This window comes from Zerene cesonia, chromosome 20 (genome assembly GCF_012273895.1).
Source record: "Zerene cesonia ecotype Mississippi chromosome 20, Zerene_cesonia_1.1, whole genome shotgun sequence".
Lineage (NCBI taxonomy): Eukaryota > Metazoa > Arthropoda > Insecta > Lepidoptera > Pieridae > Zerene > Zerene cesonia.
The window spans coordinates 1,096,577-1,110,883 of NC_052121.1; the positions used below are offsets into that span (position 1 = coordinate 1,096,577).

Consider the following 14,307-nt stretch of genomic DNA (forward strand, 5'->3'; position numbering starts at 1 on the left):
CAATTTATTCTCCATATAAACAGGGTATTGAGGCAATTAAATCAATAGCATATTCATCTGCATAAAGAAATAAAGTGGAAAAAGTAATATATAGGTATATATCATATTATTCAGTAGAACTTATAATAGTTACGTATACATAAGAAAAAAGGAGATTCGTACAATTAAAAAAAAATCATGCAGTCATATCATATCTGCATAATGGATACATGTATATACATTGTATATACATTGATAATAATAAACCCTTAAAGCTAATTTATGCACAATTATCTCATGCATTAAGATTTAATGAACATAACCCAAAAACAATATCTGGCAAATATTCACACTGAGTCAGCTCTGAATCCATCGACCTTGCAGTTTTTCTTGGCTGCTTTACGTAATGTGAATGTGTTTTTTAAAATTTGTTTAATGTTTTTAAGATAATAAGCTGTTTGTAACTTTGTACCATTGAATACTCATAATTAACTGTTATTGCTTTAAGATATCTTGGACATAATTATATCGTTAATTAATTGAATAGCAAACAATTTAATTAAATTAAAACCTTCTAATATACGTAATATTCATTTAAAGTAATGAGAGTTTACACTCAAGGTTAAGATAACAACAGTTTAATGAACCAAGCGTATCATTTTTATAACATAATCCCAGTAGACACATTCGTGCAATTTGAGAACAATACCTATCTCGGGTTTCCATAACAGCAAAATAAATTAAAATAAATTTACGTTGAAAGAACTGACGTAATTTTCTCTGGGCAAGTTATTAATATACTTAAATGATTTGAAAATTATTTTAATCAATTTTAAAAAAGTTTTACCAGATAGCATGTACTCTTCTTAGTTGCTTTATATTTTATTCAAAATTATGAAAACTTAACGTGATATTACCTATTTTTATTAGGTAATGTATACGCTGTCAATTTTGAAAAATCTATTCACAGATATGTCTAGAACCAATATCCTTTTCATTTACCAATTTTTCACACTGCATTAAAATGAGATAAAACAATATAGACGTTAGCAATTGATGGATAGGTCATTAAAGGCCCAGCCGGATAGACCTTTGAGGGTCACGTCGACCATAAATCTCGCGCGGTGTCGAATTTCGATGCGCCTGCGCCGCTCCAGTTTCACAGCGGACCACCGGGACGGTAGCGTGCGAACAGACACAGGACAGTGTGCTAGTATACTAGTTCTGGCCAACCTCATTATTTGGTATCCTCTGGGTCTTATAAAACTAAGTCAATATTTGAATGACAGAGGAATCGTGAGAGGAGATACTTGTTCTGGCTTTCAGCACAAAACCACAAAGAATAAAAACCTTTTCCTAAGAATTCATAAAAATTCTAGAATTGTTCCTATCATAGCTCCCTTGTGACGCAAGTTATCTTTAAAATTTCTTTTAAAATTGCATCGATTATTGACGTTTGAAACGTTTTATGTAGGCCTTGAGGTTTGAGATTAACTTTATATTTAAGATCCACAGTAGAATGGACAAATAAGGCGTACCTCTTCTTCAATACACAATTCCATTAAAGGTTTTGGTTTCTTGGGACGTATACACAAACTAATTAATCATTTGACTAGTTTATAAAATACATGACATAAAATAGATGGCACTCATAGCAGTTCCAAAATAATTAATAATACACTATTTTTTTATAGAATTTCAATCAGCATCGCTGTTTATATTGACCAAACTTTAGTCACGGCTCCCATATGGCATTATGTCATGCGCGTGGGCAAACCTCATAATCATTCTGAGAAAAATACATATTGTGTGCTCTTGGGTCACGTTCAGGTATCGAATATAGGTATTAGACTAAACTTGAGTCATGTAATTACACAGACGACGTGATTTCTACAAGTGTGTCATATGGTTTTGTCATCACAAATTATTTATGAGTTAATCAAATTAAGGTCGGGGACATACCTTCCCATAATTTAAGTATCTACCGTTAGAATTGGATTATATAAAGTATTTTTGTTTCTGGTTCGAATACATTTTTCTTCCATGTTTCAATTGTTATTATAATTAATGAAAAATTATATCCCCAGATACAGGTATATTAAAAAAGGGGCATAACAAATACCGAATGTACACGAATTTGCACGAAGTATTGATATAAACAAATATTGTAATGATTTGGAGCTAAAGAGTTTTTCTATTTGTTTGGACGCCCTAATCTCAGCAACTTAAAAACGATTTCGAAAATTCTTTCACCGTTGGATATGTACGAGATCCCTGAGTGCTTTAGACTAAATATGTACATAAAATATATTATAAAAAGACATCTTTTATTACATTCCATAATAAAAGTAAAAAATAGAGTACTTATTACACAATGACAAGGTACACTTTGAATATGCAAGTTAGTTTTAAATAAGAGTTAAGGAACGATTTTTCCATCGCCAAAATGATACATACAGATATTCCATCACTGTCATTGTCAATATCGTATATAAAGTATCTCTGTTATTTGATTGAAACCATTCAACTGCGTTCCAATCACCAAGAACATAGTAATTACGATACAGGAAAAGAATCATGCAAATAGACACTCGAACATTGAGCTCTAGTGGTTGGAGAGTGGGGACTGAATGAAGTGACGTCATCGCCCACGCATCACCATTCACCATATGGTCACTAACCGGTCCCATTGACCACTTCGCACCAATTATTTCATTCAACGGCTAATTAATAAAGTGCTTATCGGCTTGCGTTAGAATCACCCCATCCGGTTGTGATCGGGATGGAAAATAAATTTGTTAAAGTCTCAAAACAACAGTACAATAAGTTATAAAATAACAATCGAAGTAGCTTTAGCCCCTGGTTACTCGTATAAACCTACATTCCCTACAAAATAAACCAAATGGATCAAAAGGTTTTGCCTAAAAGAGAATTAAACATAATATATGCACTCATCCTTTTAACTTTTATGTTGATGGTATTATCAATCTTCTATTTATTTTCTTGTTTTCTCGATTGATATTCTGTCTAGAACTAACCTGTCATCACTTTCAATTATATAATATAATTATGTCGGGTCATACATATTAATAAGAAGTAATTGTATGTGTAAACAAAATAATTCTAACGCAATTAAAAAGATAAGTACATACATGTAATTGAAAATGAGGTCGGCGAGGTCCTAACCCCGACTTATCTAGCTAATGCAAACTTGCGATAGCTAATTCATTTAATAGTTTAGATTTGTTTACATTATGAATAAACATTGATGATCTCATATATACGAAACAATGATAAAAATAACGTGTTTTTTATTTATTTTACAATGTATGAGCCCATAACGACCTATTGGAACCAATGTTCATCACTATGACGTTTAAAAAGCAATTAAATTTCAATTTATAGCATATCCGGCGCGTCACATCCGCGTGACGTGCGCGCGCGCATACAAACGCATATGAAATGTCACCCCTTGGCGCCATCTGGCGGCCAACGCGGGAACCGTGTCCGTCCATTGTTTTTACGGTTAAATACGGTCTGTGGATATCGGTCATCTATTCGCAAGCGGACACTCGCCATTTTTGTCGCGAATTTAAATGCATATGGTATACACTTCACACGTTGCAATACGTGCGAGGCTTATAAAGGGGAAATTTGTAACTCGAAAAAAATATGTTCATAAATAATATGCCACTTACATGTGGTTGTAGAATTATGGTTCTCAATGGTACGCAAACTTCTATTTGCATAGATATTTAGTCGACTTCCAGGTTTATAATTCACTAGCGGAACCTTACAGCAAGTAAACCATTTTCAACCGACTACCAAAAAAATCCACTGAACTTATTTAGTTACCTTAGAACTTTCAAATCGGTTACCCTAACCGAAAAAGTAATTGTTATTATCATTTTATTGTTTTCATATTATTCATATCGTTTCAATATTAATAAGTATGTGAATTCGATTGACCGCCTCCTCGGTACAGTGGTTAACGCGTGAGCGTAGAACCGAGGGGTCCTGGGTTCGATTCCCGGTGGGGACGCACAAAAAAAAATGTCTCGGTCTGGCAGGACACAGAAGGCTGATCACCTACTTGTCCCTAAAGAAAATCGATCAGTGAAACGGATGTACATCATCTGCCCCATACCCCACTAGGGGACACGGGACTTCACTTTATGTGAATTCGATTAAAAATTGAGACTAAAACCAACGGTCTAACACACACAGGATACACTAGCCTGATAACCAACTTGTCCGTAAAGATTTTGTCCACTAGTGCTATAACACCTGCTAAAAATCTTCCCATTAATATTAAATGTACCTATATAAATGCATCTACTTCCTAACCAGCTAGATACAACAACTATTAACACGTATATAATTCATATTTAATAGCAACATTACCTTCACCGCAACCTGTAGCATTGCGATCACAAAGATCAGTCGATGACCAACCGTTGAGTCAGACTGCGTCATCTCACCTGCGCTGCCTTGACTCATCGTTACGTGAATACGTTTATATGTTTATATTTATTATTATTATAGTTTCCTATATCTAATAATAGCTTTAGTTGAGACTCTATATTTACTAGACATATATATTTACTAGAATATTTTTCTTTTTTATTCCGTATTTTTGCGCGTAAAAACACGTAAAACCATCTTTATTTTTAACGTACAGTGATACCTATAGTTAATTATTTTTTTTAATTAACAGATGGAAACCTTCAATATTATCTATATATGATTTCTTTTTCAAGAAAATTCTTATTTTTGAAAAATGCTCACCCAATTTGAACAATTTTGCAATATTACATGCGAAACTATAATTTAATCTAGAGCAGTATGGCCCAATTAATTATGTGATTTAACAACCCGTTACGCTACTGACATTTAAAATATTGGAAAGACATTAATCCACGCGAGAACTTTCATTTACAGTCGTGTATCTGAAATATACCTCAGTTATGATTCATTTAACTCTGTGATTTTTATTAATTTATAAATTTCAACTCAATAAAAATTGCTGCAAAAGCCTTTTGCCACATATTTTTTTGATTTATTTAAAGAATTACACATATCCCCATATTTACTCAGAAAACTTTTGCAAAAAGGATAGTCAATAATCGTCAATATATCGCTTATTCGTGCTTTATTTTTCAAAAGCAAATTTTGTTTATTGTGTAACAATTCTGTATAACCGATAATCTTGTGGTAATATTTCTTGGAGCGAAGATACGATTTGGGTCAAGGAGTCTGAGTAAATTCGCAGAACACAACCGATATATCTACAAAAGGGGAAAATATTGTTGTTTTTGACATTGACCGATTTTAGTTATCTCATATTTTTATATTAAAATGCTATAGTACAAGGATTTGCTATATTTTGTTTGAAATGACAACATAAACGAATAGAAAAAAGTCCCTGCGTAATCATCTTGGTTTATAATATTTTTAATCTGATAAATAAAATATAATATTGTGAAACTAATGTTACAAAACAAAGTGGCCTTTGTAAAATCATTCTTTTTTCAGTTACCTATTCTGGTATAGATTTATGTTGTCTGTGCCAAAAATGTTGCCTTTGAAAAAAGTAAAACAAAAAGTTATTAGTTACCGAAAAATGTAGAAATTAGTCAACAAAAAGAAATTGGGACAAAACTAACATCTCGATCATAGAAGGTTTTTAAAGATACTTAGCTTTATTTATGCCTATCCTATTACAATTTAAAACGATGTTTATATAATAACTTATATCATCTATACCTACTATCTATACCTACTATCTATACCTACTTATAGGGAAAACGGGAAAAGAATATAAAAAAGAAAATATTATTGGCAAGTCATTATGGTTGTAAATATGATGATATACACATTACGTTCTTGACCCGAATAACGTCAGTAACAGTAATAATTAAAAAAACAAATGTTAATTCAGCAGACACGCTCAATTCAAGTTCAAAGTCACATCTCAATTAGAGACTAATTGTAATTAGTGGCGCGCTTGTTAACACTCTGTGGCCAATTTATTTCGTGTCCGAGCATTTCTATGTAACACACACCTTTATAGCGCTAAACCAGCTTGCAGCCCGCGGTTTTTCCCGCGTAGACGACAATTTAGATGGCAATGAAAAGTTTCACAGCGTTCAAATGTAGCCCATGTCACTCACTAGTAACTGTCTCGAATCAAAAATATTGCATTATAAAGCGCTCCGTTGCTACGTGAAAGTAAGATAAAAAACAAGCTTAGTTTCGTATTTTAATCAGTAAATTGTAAATATTGATACTACATAGATTCATCATTAAATATTGAATGTGTACAGGTCGTAATGGACAAAATCATTCAATCAAATGCGGATGTTAAAATATTATATAGAATTAAAATCGTGAAAAATTTATACAAAATAAGATTTTTTTACAAACATTTGTAATGTTTCATCGATATAAATGAAGCACACAACTACAGTATCTTTCAGGCTAAAGCAAGCTTTAAACCTAAGAGTGGTAATTAAATGTTGAAATCAAAGCATAGTGCGCGTCATCAACCCATTCCGATACATTACACTTGATGCTTATGACGTTACGATTACAACAGAGCGCTGTCGTGGGCAAAGCAGCTGAGGCCGCCTGCTAGCGCCATATTAGTAACGGGGTCACGGATACTGCGCCGGCGCAGGCGTTACATGTCTTTGGTGTTCTCCGAGTTTGTTTGTCATCGCAATTTTTTTTTTCAAAATATTCCATTTGAACTTAATTTCATAAATGAATTTGAATTCATTTCATAAATAAGCACGTAAATGACTGTTCATTTAACTGTTTATTGACTCAACACTATAGATAATGGTGTTCATTTACACATTAAATTGGAACATAACGAATATTTGACCTTGTTTTTAATCTACTCGTTAGAGCTATCACTGAATGAAAAATGAATTGGTTATAAAAAATAAACACTCAAAATTGAGAATAAATATAAAAACAAAAAAAAACTTTCTTTTTAAATTGTGACGTTGTAAAAGGTAATCTCTAGATCTTTTGAACAGATTTTTAATATTTATTATTTTACCAATAGAAAGTCACATTATCTTTTGAGTGTCACAGGTTACCTTTAATATTGTTTTTATCCCGGATCAACCCGGGCAGCGAGCGGCTAGTCTCTAATATCTCGACAACTCCGATACAGGAAGTCGCATTATCCATCGAAACTTACTTGTTTTCAAGAAACATTTAACGGTTCTGCTGATAAATTGAGTATCTAGCAACGGTAGGAGCTGATAGAGTTGTGAACAAACGTAACGATGTCATAACATTTGCGGTTGCGACTTGCAAGCCTCGCTGGCATCGACAATGACAATATTATGGTGAGAAAGCTTGTGCTATGTTTTAGTAATATATTTTTGAATTTTTTGTTATGTGACTATGATTTTATTAATAGAGTAGACATAAGAGTATAATAAGGTGAGCGTGCAATGAGCTGTTTCATGTGCTAAATGATACAAACAATACCTACTACGCTGTTACACTAAAAAACAGAACATTATATAGACGAAATTTCATTTCTCATTTAAAAAATATCACTCAACGTACGAAAGATAACACAAACATTATCTTACCCTTTAAATTAACCAACGGCATGTGCTAAAAAAATATGAAATATGCGGGGGTGTATAAGTATGCAAAAATATCACTCGCGCTACATGATAATTGAGGATTTTTGTATTAAAAATAAAACATCGGAAGGCCGGACATGATAATACAGTGTGGACCGAAAGTAGCGGTTTAGGAGATAGCGGGGTCGCGGGTTATCAGACAGATATGCAGGCGCCGATTCACTCGCTGCTATTGTTTTTACTCTTTCTAGATAATAAGTTGTCTTATTGAGCAAATTGTGTGTTTTCAGTTTTAAACATGTTTGTTGAATAATGGAATAGTGACTTTAACATGTTGAGGAATATTAAAGCCGTTAAATTAAGTAACTATAATGATCGAGTTACTTAGAAACTATGTAACAAAATAACAGTGACATGTTTTGTTGTATTATGTATATTGATGAATTTATGCTAATTTCTTATTAAAACTGAATACAAAACATGAAGAAAGTTTATTCAAATATATTTAAATTAGAGGCAAAGAATTTGAAAGACAATTATACGACAATCCAATTAAGCCCAATCATCTCCAGAATCAAAATATACAAACAAAACATCAATTAACCTTGTCTAAAGCACTTCGATTCATTTACATATAAGTTATACCATCTGGCGTGAACCTAACGAAGAACATAAATCACGAGCACACTCGAACCTACATTCCGACAGTTCGACATCAATAAATGATTGATAAAAACCCCATCTCACGGAGCTGAAGACGTCCAAACTCATTACTTATCTGTGCCATTAGCTATGCACTTGTTCGATACAAATGTTAATGATATGTCGACGTATTCAGGGACGAGCGACGTTCGTGCCACGAAAGGTCGCTGCGTTCGATTTTTCAAGTAGATACATCAAGTGGAAAGTAAAAATGTTCGGAGATCAATAATTCATTTTCAATAATCAATTGGATTTAGTTTTGATTATGTTTACATTCACTCTTACGTATTTTACATTAAAAAATACGCCAATTTTACACTACGTATTAGAGGGTAGCTTCAAAAACTTTTTTACTTTCACGCACTTCAAAATTGAAGGGTAATATTTGTAATTGTTAGCATCAATGGAGTCATGCTTTTTCTCAATTTCTTACAAAATTATATCACATGCAGCAAGAACGAAAGGTCGTCGAAACTAATAAATCATGAAAGCGACGCCCTTACAAAAATAGCCTCGTTCACAAGTAAATTAAATAAAAAAAAAAGCTAAAAAGGGCGTGCGGCCTGCGCGCGCGCATGTGGTGCGCATGTGACGCCTGACTGTTTCCGGTTCCAGAATTGAAATTTTTGCATCCTATTGTCTATACTCAAGGGTGCCAAAGATAATAAACATGTGACATTGCATGGAACTGGTGATTTTTTTTTTCTTGGCAATTGATATTAATAGTTATCAAATCTCATGTTTGAAGTTTATGGTGTTCGATAGTTGATCAACAAATTACGAAACCAAATAAGACAATGTATTTGAAGTGATTTTCACCTGTTGTGGGCGCTTCGATCGAGGACGTTATTACGCCTACTGCAATGATCACGTTTTGTGGGGACAAATGATTTCATAATCACAATCGTACCCATTAAATTGAAAATAGCGGTTGCTATACCTTTATGAATTTCAAATAAGTAAAATATAAACTTTGTGAAGATAACTTTCGTTTTAAATATTTTGTCAACCTATATTGTATACTACATATAACTATTGGTAATTTAGGTATACGTATATATCGCATTAGTCGCCACAGGTTATATTAAATCTAAACCTTTAAATAAAATATCGGCATAGACTGCCGATTTTCTTGGTATTTACAATATTCAAATTACGAAAAATTATAAAGCTAAATGTTTATAGACCAATGATGTCATATATAATTAATTATTTATACATTTATATGATATCATTGAGTAAAGTAATTAAAGAAATGAAATTATTTAAAGAAAAAAGAAACAAAACGCTATCATATCATTTATAAATGGAATCAAATGATACATAATTAGCAAATGTTAAGTGTGTTTGATTGTTAATAAAATTGTATTGGAATTAGTCATGACTATAAGTAAATTATTTATTTTATGTCGTTGTGATTAACTTAACTATGTCATGAAATAGCGTTGTAAAGTCAATTAGATATTTGACTCTACTAATACAAACAGAATCAAACAAATAGCTCTAAATGCACTAATAAAATGAAAGATAAGTACAATAGTTAAGTAAAGAGATTGCTATTGTTCTAATAAGAATGTTTTGTGGGTTTTCCACGCGTTAGGGTTATCAACACATTACGCGCATATTTATAGAAATGTGGTAGCAAAACATATCGTTTTTATAACTGCTTATTATATAATCCTTTACACTCATAATTATTATAATGCGAAGACTTCTTAAATAGTATAGTTTACATATTACGTGTAATAGTTCCTGCTAGTTACAAGTGATGTTTTTTGATTTGAAACTTTAAATTATAAGCCAACTTTTTTGTTCGAATTTAAAGATACGAGTGATAAATTTCGACAGCCCTAACAACGGAATTCCTACATGATTTTTATCCATAGCATATTTTATATAGAAGCTCAAATAACATCAACCACGATTTGAGTCACTCAGCAAATTGTAGGACTCAATTAGATGCCATATCTTATAAGATCGCACTCGAATGGGACGAGTGAGTTTATATTTCAATAACGCAACGAGTCATATTCGCGAATCGGCTCAATGTCTTCGATTGAATTCGTGCTAAAAATCACACTTACGTATTCCTTGGCCGATGATGTCATTATGATAAACTTCGATATGCCTGAACTCGTAATCGCAACCTTCATATGACCATTTATGAGGTACGACGTCGTCCATAAATACTTTTTATTTCAATCTTAAGGTCTCGCGCGGATGATGTGTGTTCGTTATTTTTACATTCGTCAGACAGAAATGTAGAGTTAACAGTTGTTTTCCGAAGTAAATAGACATAGCAGGGAACTTTAAAACTTTTTTTATTCATAATAATAAAAACACACATTCATACTTACATTTTTCTATCACCATCCACATGGGACTGGACGGTGAAACCGAACATGGACTGATAGTTCCCCGTGTACACCACCCTGGACGGGATGTCCACATTGAAGCCGATGGCACCAGCGAGGGCGCAGGCAAATACACACAAAAAGAGCGCCATCGTTAATAAAGCACTAAGTCACAACACAGCACAATACACATTAAAATTAAATTATATAATTCGTCCTCATGTTTCGTTTCGAGTTTACGTTCGTAAATCCGCGGGTCGGCGACGTGCGCTCGCTGCGGCTGTCGGTTCCACACTGAAGGCCGCGATCGCGAGTGAGGTAATCCTTTGGAAAATAAGAAAACGTTAAGCGCTCGTTTCGCACGCTTTTCTGGGAAAATCGCTGAGTTAACCGCGACATATTGTTTTCGTCTGAATTTGTGCAATATTGAGTCAGGCTGTGATAACAGACATTCATTGTTACTCCCAATGTCACGTCCTTCAACACGTCAGATCCTAATTTACGTATATGCACAAAAAAGCTTTGGTCACTAATTAGTACTAAAAATTGAAATAAACCCAATTTTTAAGACATTAACAAAAAGTTGACACAAGCTAAATGTAGATGACTATATAATCCGAACACGAATTTCTCGTTAGTTGACTCAAAGTTATAAATAAAAGACAATACAATAATTAAATACGTTTATTCAATAATTAATTACATCGACAACAATATAATAAGTTATATAAAAATACTAGTACATCCAAAAATCTCCACTTACACCAATACTGAACCATAACGATTACTTTAATAGGAATACATTTTTTACGATTAACTATATAAAATAACTGCATAGCGAACATTGATAATTATTTAATATATATGTAGCACGCGTGATATTTCATATAAGTTTTTATATTGAAGAACTCACTGTTATTTATAGACGGTTAAATTTTGACGCATAAATTAACAAAATCCTAACATATATTTAAAAAACTAATTATTTTGCGAACCATAAATCAGTTGTTTTATTTCTAAGTAATCGAGTTTAAACCAGTTTAAGCTAGATCATACAGGTTTCTCTAAATCATAGCCAACGTATTTGTTCTAAGTTTAAACATCCGTTTGTTTATTGCAAATGTCTCCCAGTACAGCCAATCAATGCTTTGTTATATATATTGCACTTACATAATACAAGTTATACAGTATTTATGGACAAATCCGGGCGTTGTTACATGGTAAAAATGATTTTTATATAGAAATTCTTTTCAAATCTATGAATTACTTAATATTAATAGCTAGCAGTTCGCCCCGGTTTCACCCGTGGTACGTTTATTCTCTTCATAATAACCTTTCAAGTGCCGTAACAAAAATGTTCAAAAATGTTAACTGAATTGATCGAGCCGTATTCGAGTTTTATGCATAGCAAGACGTATAGCGATTAATTTTTATTTGCATAACATAAACTGCTTACTACCGAATGGATGCATTGTATAGGTCAATTTATTTTTTCCACAACAACAAATGTTCCTTCCTTTCTTAAATTTAAATTTATGAGTTCTTAAATTTTCGCTTAACAGCATATTGCATAATTGATAGATATTTATATTTACTAAGAGTAAAGATTAATAACCAATAATTACGTATTAATCATTCATAATTTGCTTTTTGTTTATTATTATTATTATTTACTACATACTCATACTTTCAAACGGGATTTTCCTCAAATATTAACTGTATATTGGTTCTTTGAAAAAAAATCTAAAGAATGACTGTTTAGCTTCAATACATCATCCATTTATTACATCATATTACAATGACATATAAAAACAAAGACACAAATTCGATAGAAAATTACCAATACCATATATAGACATACTAAAACATTATTTAATAAACTGTATAAAATCATGTTTTAGTGGGAATTCTATGTCATCGATGTGTATTATTAATTATTCACAATTGGAGTAATATACTTTAAACTTACTTTAAAATGTCTTTTATATGTTACTTAAAAATCAATTAAACAAACTTTCGAAGCTGTATTATTTGACAATCTCTTTTATATTGTCGAGAAAATGACATACCTCTTCCGCAATTGTTCTAGAATATCCCAATAACCAGAAGATTCATAAATAATGTTGTTAACTTCATCTAGCAATGAATATAAACATTTCTAGGCATATAATCAGTCATTATATCGACTACACTCGTTTTCATAAAACTAATTAGCCTGGATATAAGATAAACTAAAAAAAATTTCTAGTAAAAATCGGAAGTTGATTGTAATTTCAACTATAATGAGGTGAAATGTATGTTTAATTATAATCAATATTGCTTGATGTATTCATGAATCTATTTCTATATTTATTTTATTGAATATGTTATTCGTTTTGATAACATGTTGTTGAAAAGTATAATAGAAAATAACCAATAATTTATCATATTTTATTCGTCTTTTGAGAATGAAAAAATAGACAACGGCTGATTTTACAGCCGCTCATTTCACAGACAATGTTAACATTATGTACTAATTTTAAACAATTTAATTGTATGTTAAATGAAATAGTAAAAGTGAATCGATGATTAAGTTTGTGCGTTAGCAATTAACAGAATATAATAATTATTGTAATGTCGCAATTAGATAATCGTTATAATATTACGAATGAACATGTTTTGTGTGCTTGTTTACATGATTAATTAAACCGGGTACCAGTAAGCTCATTCCACGAATATTAATTATATTTTATGAATTACAGTAGCGGATTCGACAGACGATGGTGTGTCTGCGTGCGTACTGCCAAACGCGTAAAAATTTTAGCCAAAACCTAAGTTTTCTTAGTTTTCATTTATTTGTGGTTATAATATCTCAGGATTTTCTTTAGATCCTGCTCCTGACCATAGCAGATAAAAAAATATTATAGAAATCGGTATATATTACCGATTATATGTAATCGGTACATATTACATATAATATTATCAGTAAAATATTATACAGAATTTTATCGATCATTGCAATTACATATATAAGTACCTATATTATTTCCGAGTTTAATGACAAATATTATATACAACTCTACTATTTTGGACACGGATAATAGATAGAAACTAAATTGATATCAATTCTGGTATTTTTTGGTTTAGACTTCATCGTAGAATCATTGGCATTTTTGTAATATTATATTTCCATAGAACAATGCTATTTTTAACACGCTTTTATTAGCTTCACTTGTATGTTTGTATGTATGTAACTCACACCCGTTTTTCTCCCACTTCCCGCGAACCGATTTCATTCAAACTTTGTACACTTATTAAGAACTGGTGCCAATAGAGTAATATAGTAAGTTTATCCCATTATCCTGATCAGGAGCGCCAGGATTTAACAATTTCCTTACGTATCCTCTACGTAAGGGCTAACAGCTTATGACTGTTATGACATTCTGTTACTGTCAGTTCGTTCGTTAGCCGAGCGGGCTAAGGCGCCAGTCTTAGTTGACGCACAACGACAGGCTCCGTGGACGTAAGTTCAAATCTCGTGTGTGACGGGAAAAAAAAAAATTTTTTTCTATTTTATGTTTCTTATTTATTCTTCTTTATTTGATGGTATTTTTTCTAGTAAAATTCCGGGCAGTAAATGTGTAGGTTGGCCGTTTCCTCAGGTACCCTTTCCGCAGTAA

General features: G+C 32.1%; 1 protein-coding gene across 4 annotated transcripts in view; it reads right to left on the reverse strand.

Moving 5' to 3' along the window:
- Positions 1–10,943, reverse strand: part of LOC119834787 (integrin alpha-PS2) — a 79,268-nt gene extending 68,325 nt beyond the window's left edge. For all 4 annotated transcript variants that reach the window (XM_038359287.1, XM_038359284.1, XM_038359286.1 and 1 more), the window contains exon 1: positions 10,652–10,943. In XM_038359287.1, the coding sequence (XP_038215215.1) occupies positions 10,652–10,800 (149 nt within the window). In that variant the 5' untranslated portion in view covers positions 10,801–10,943. The remainder of the gene's footprint in view (positions 1–10,651) is intronic.
- Positions 10,944–14,307: the final 3,364 nt, after the last annotated feature.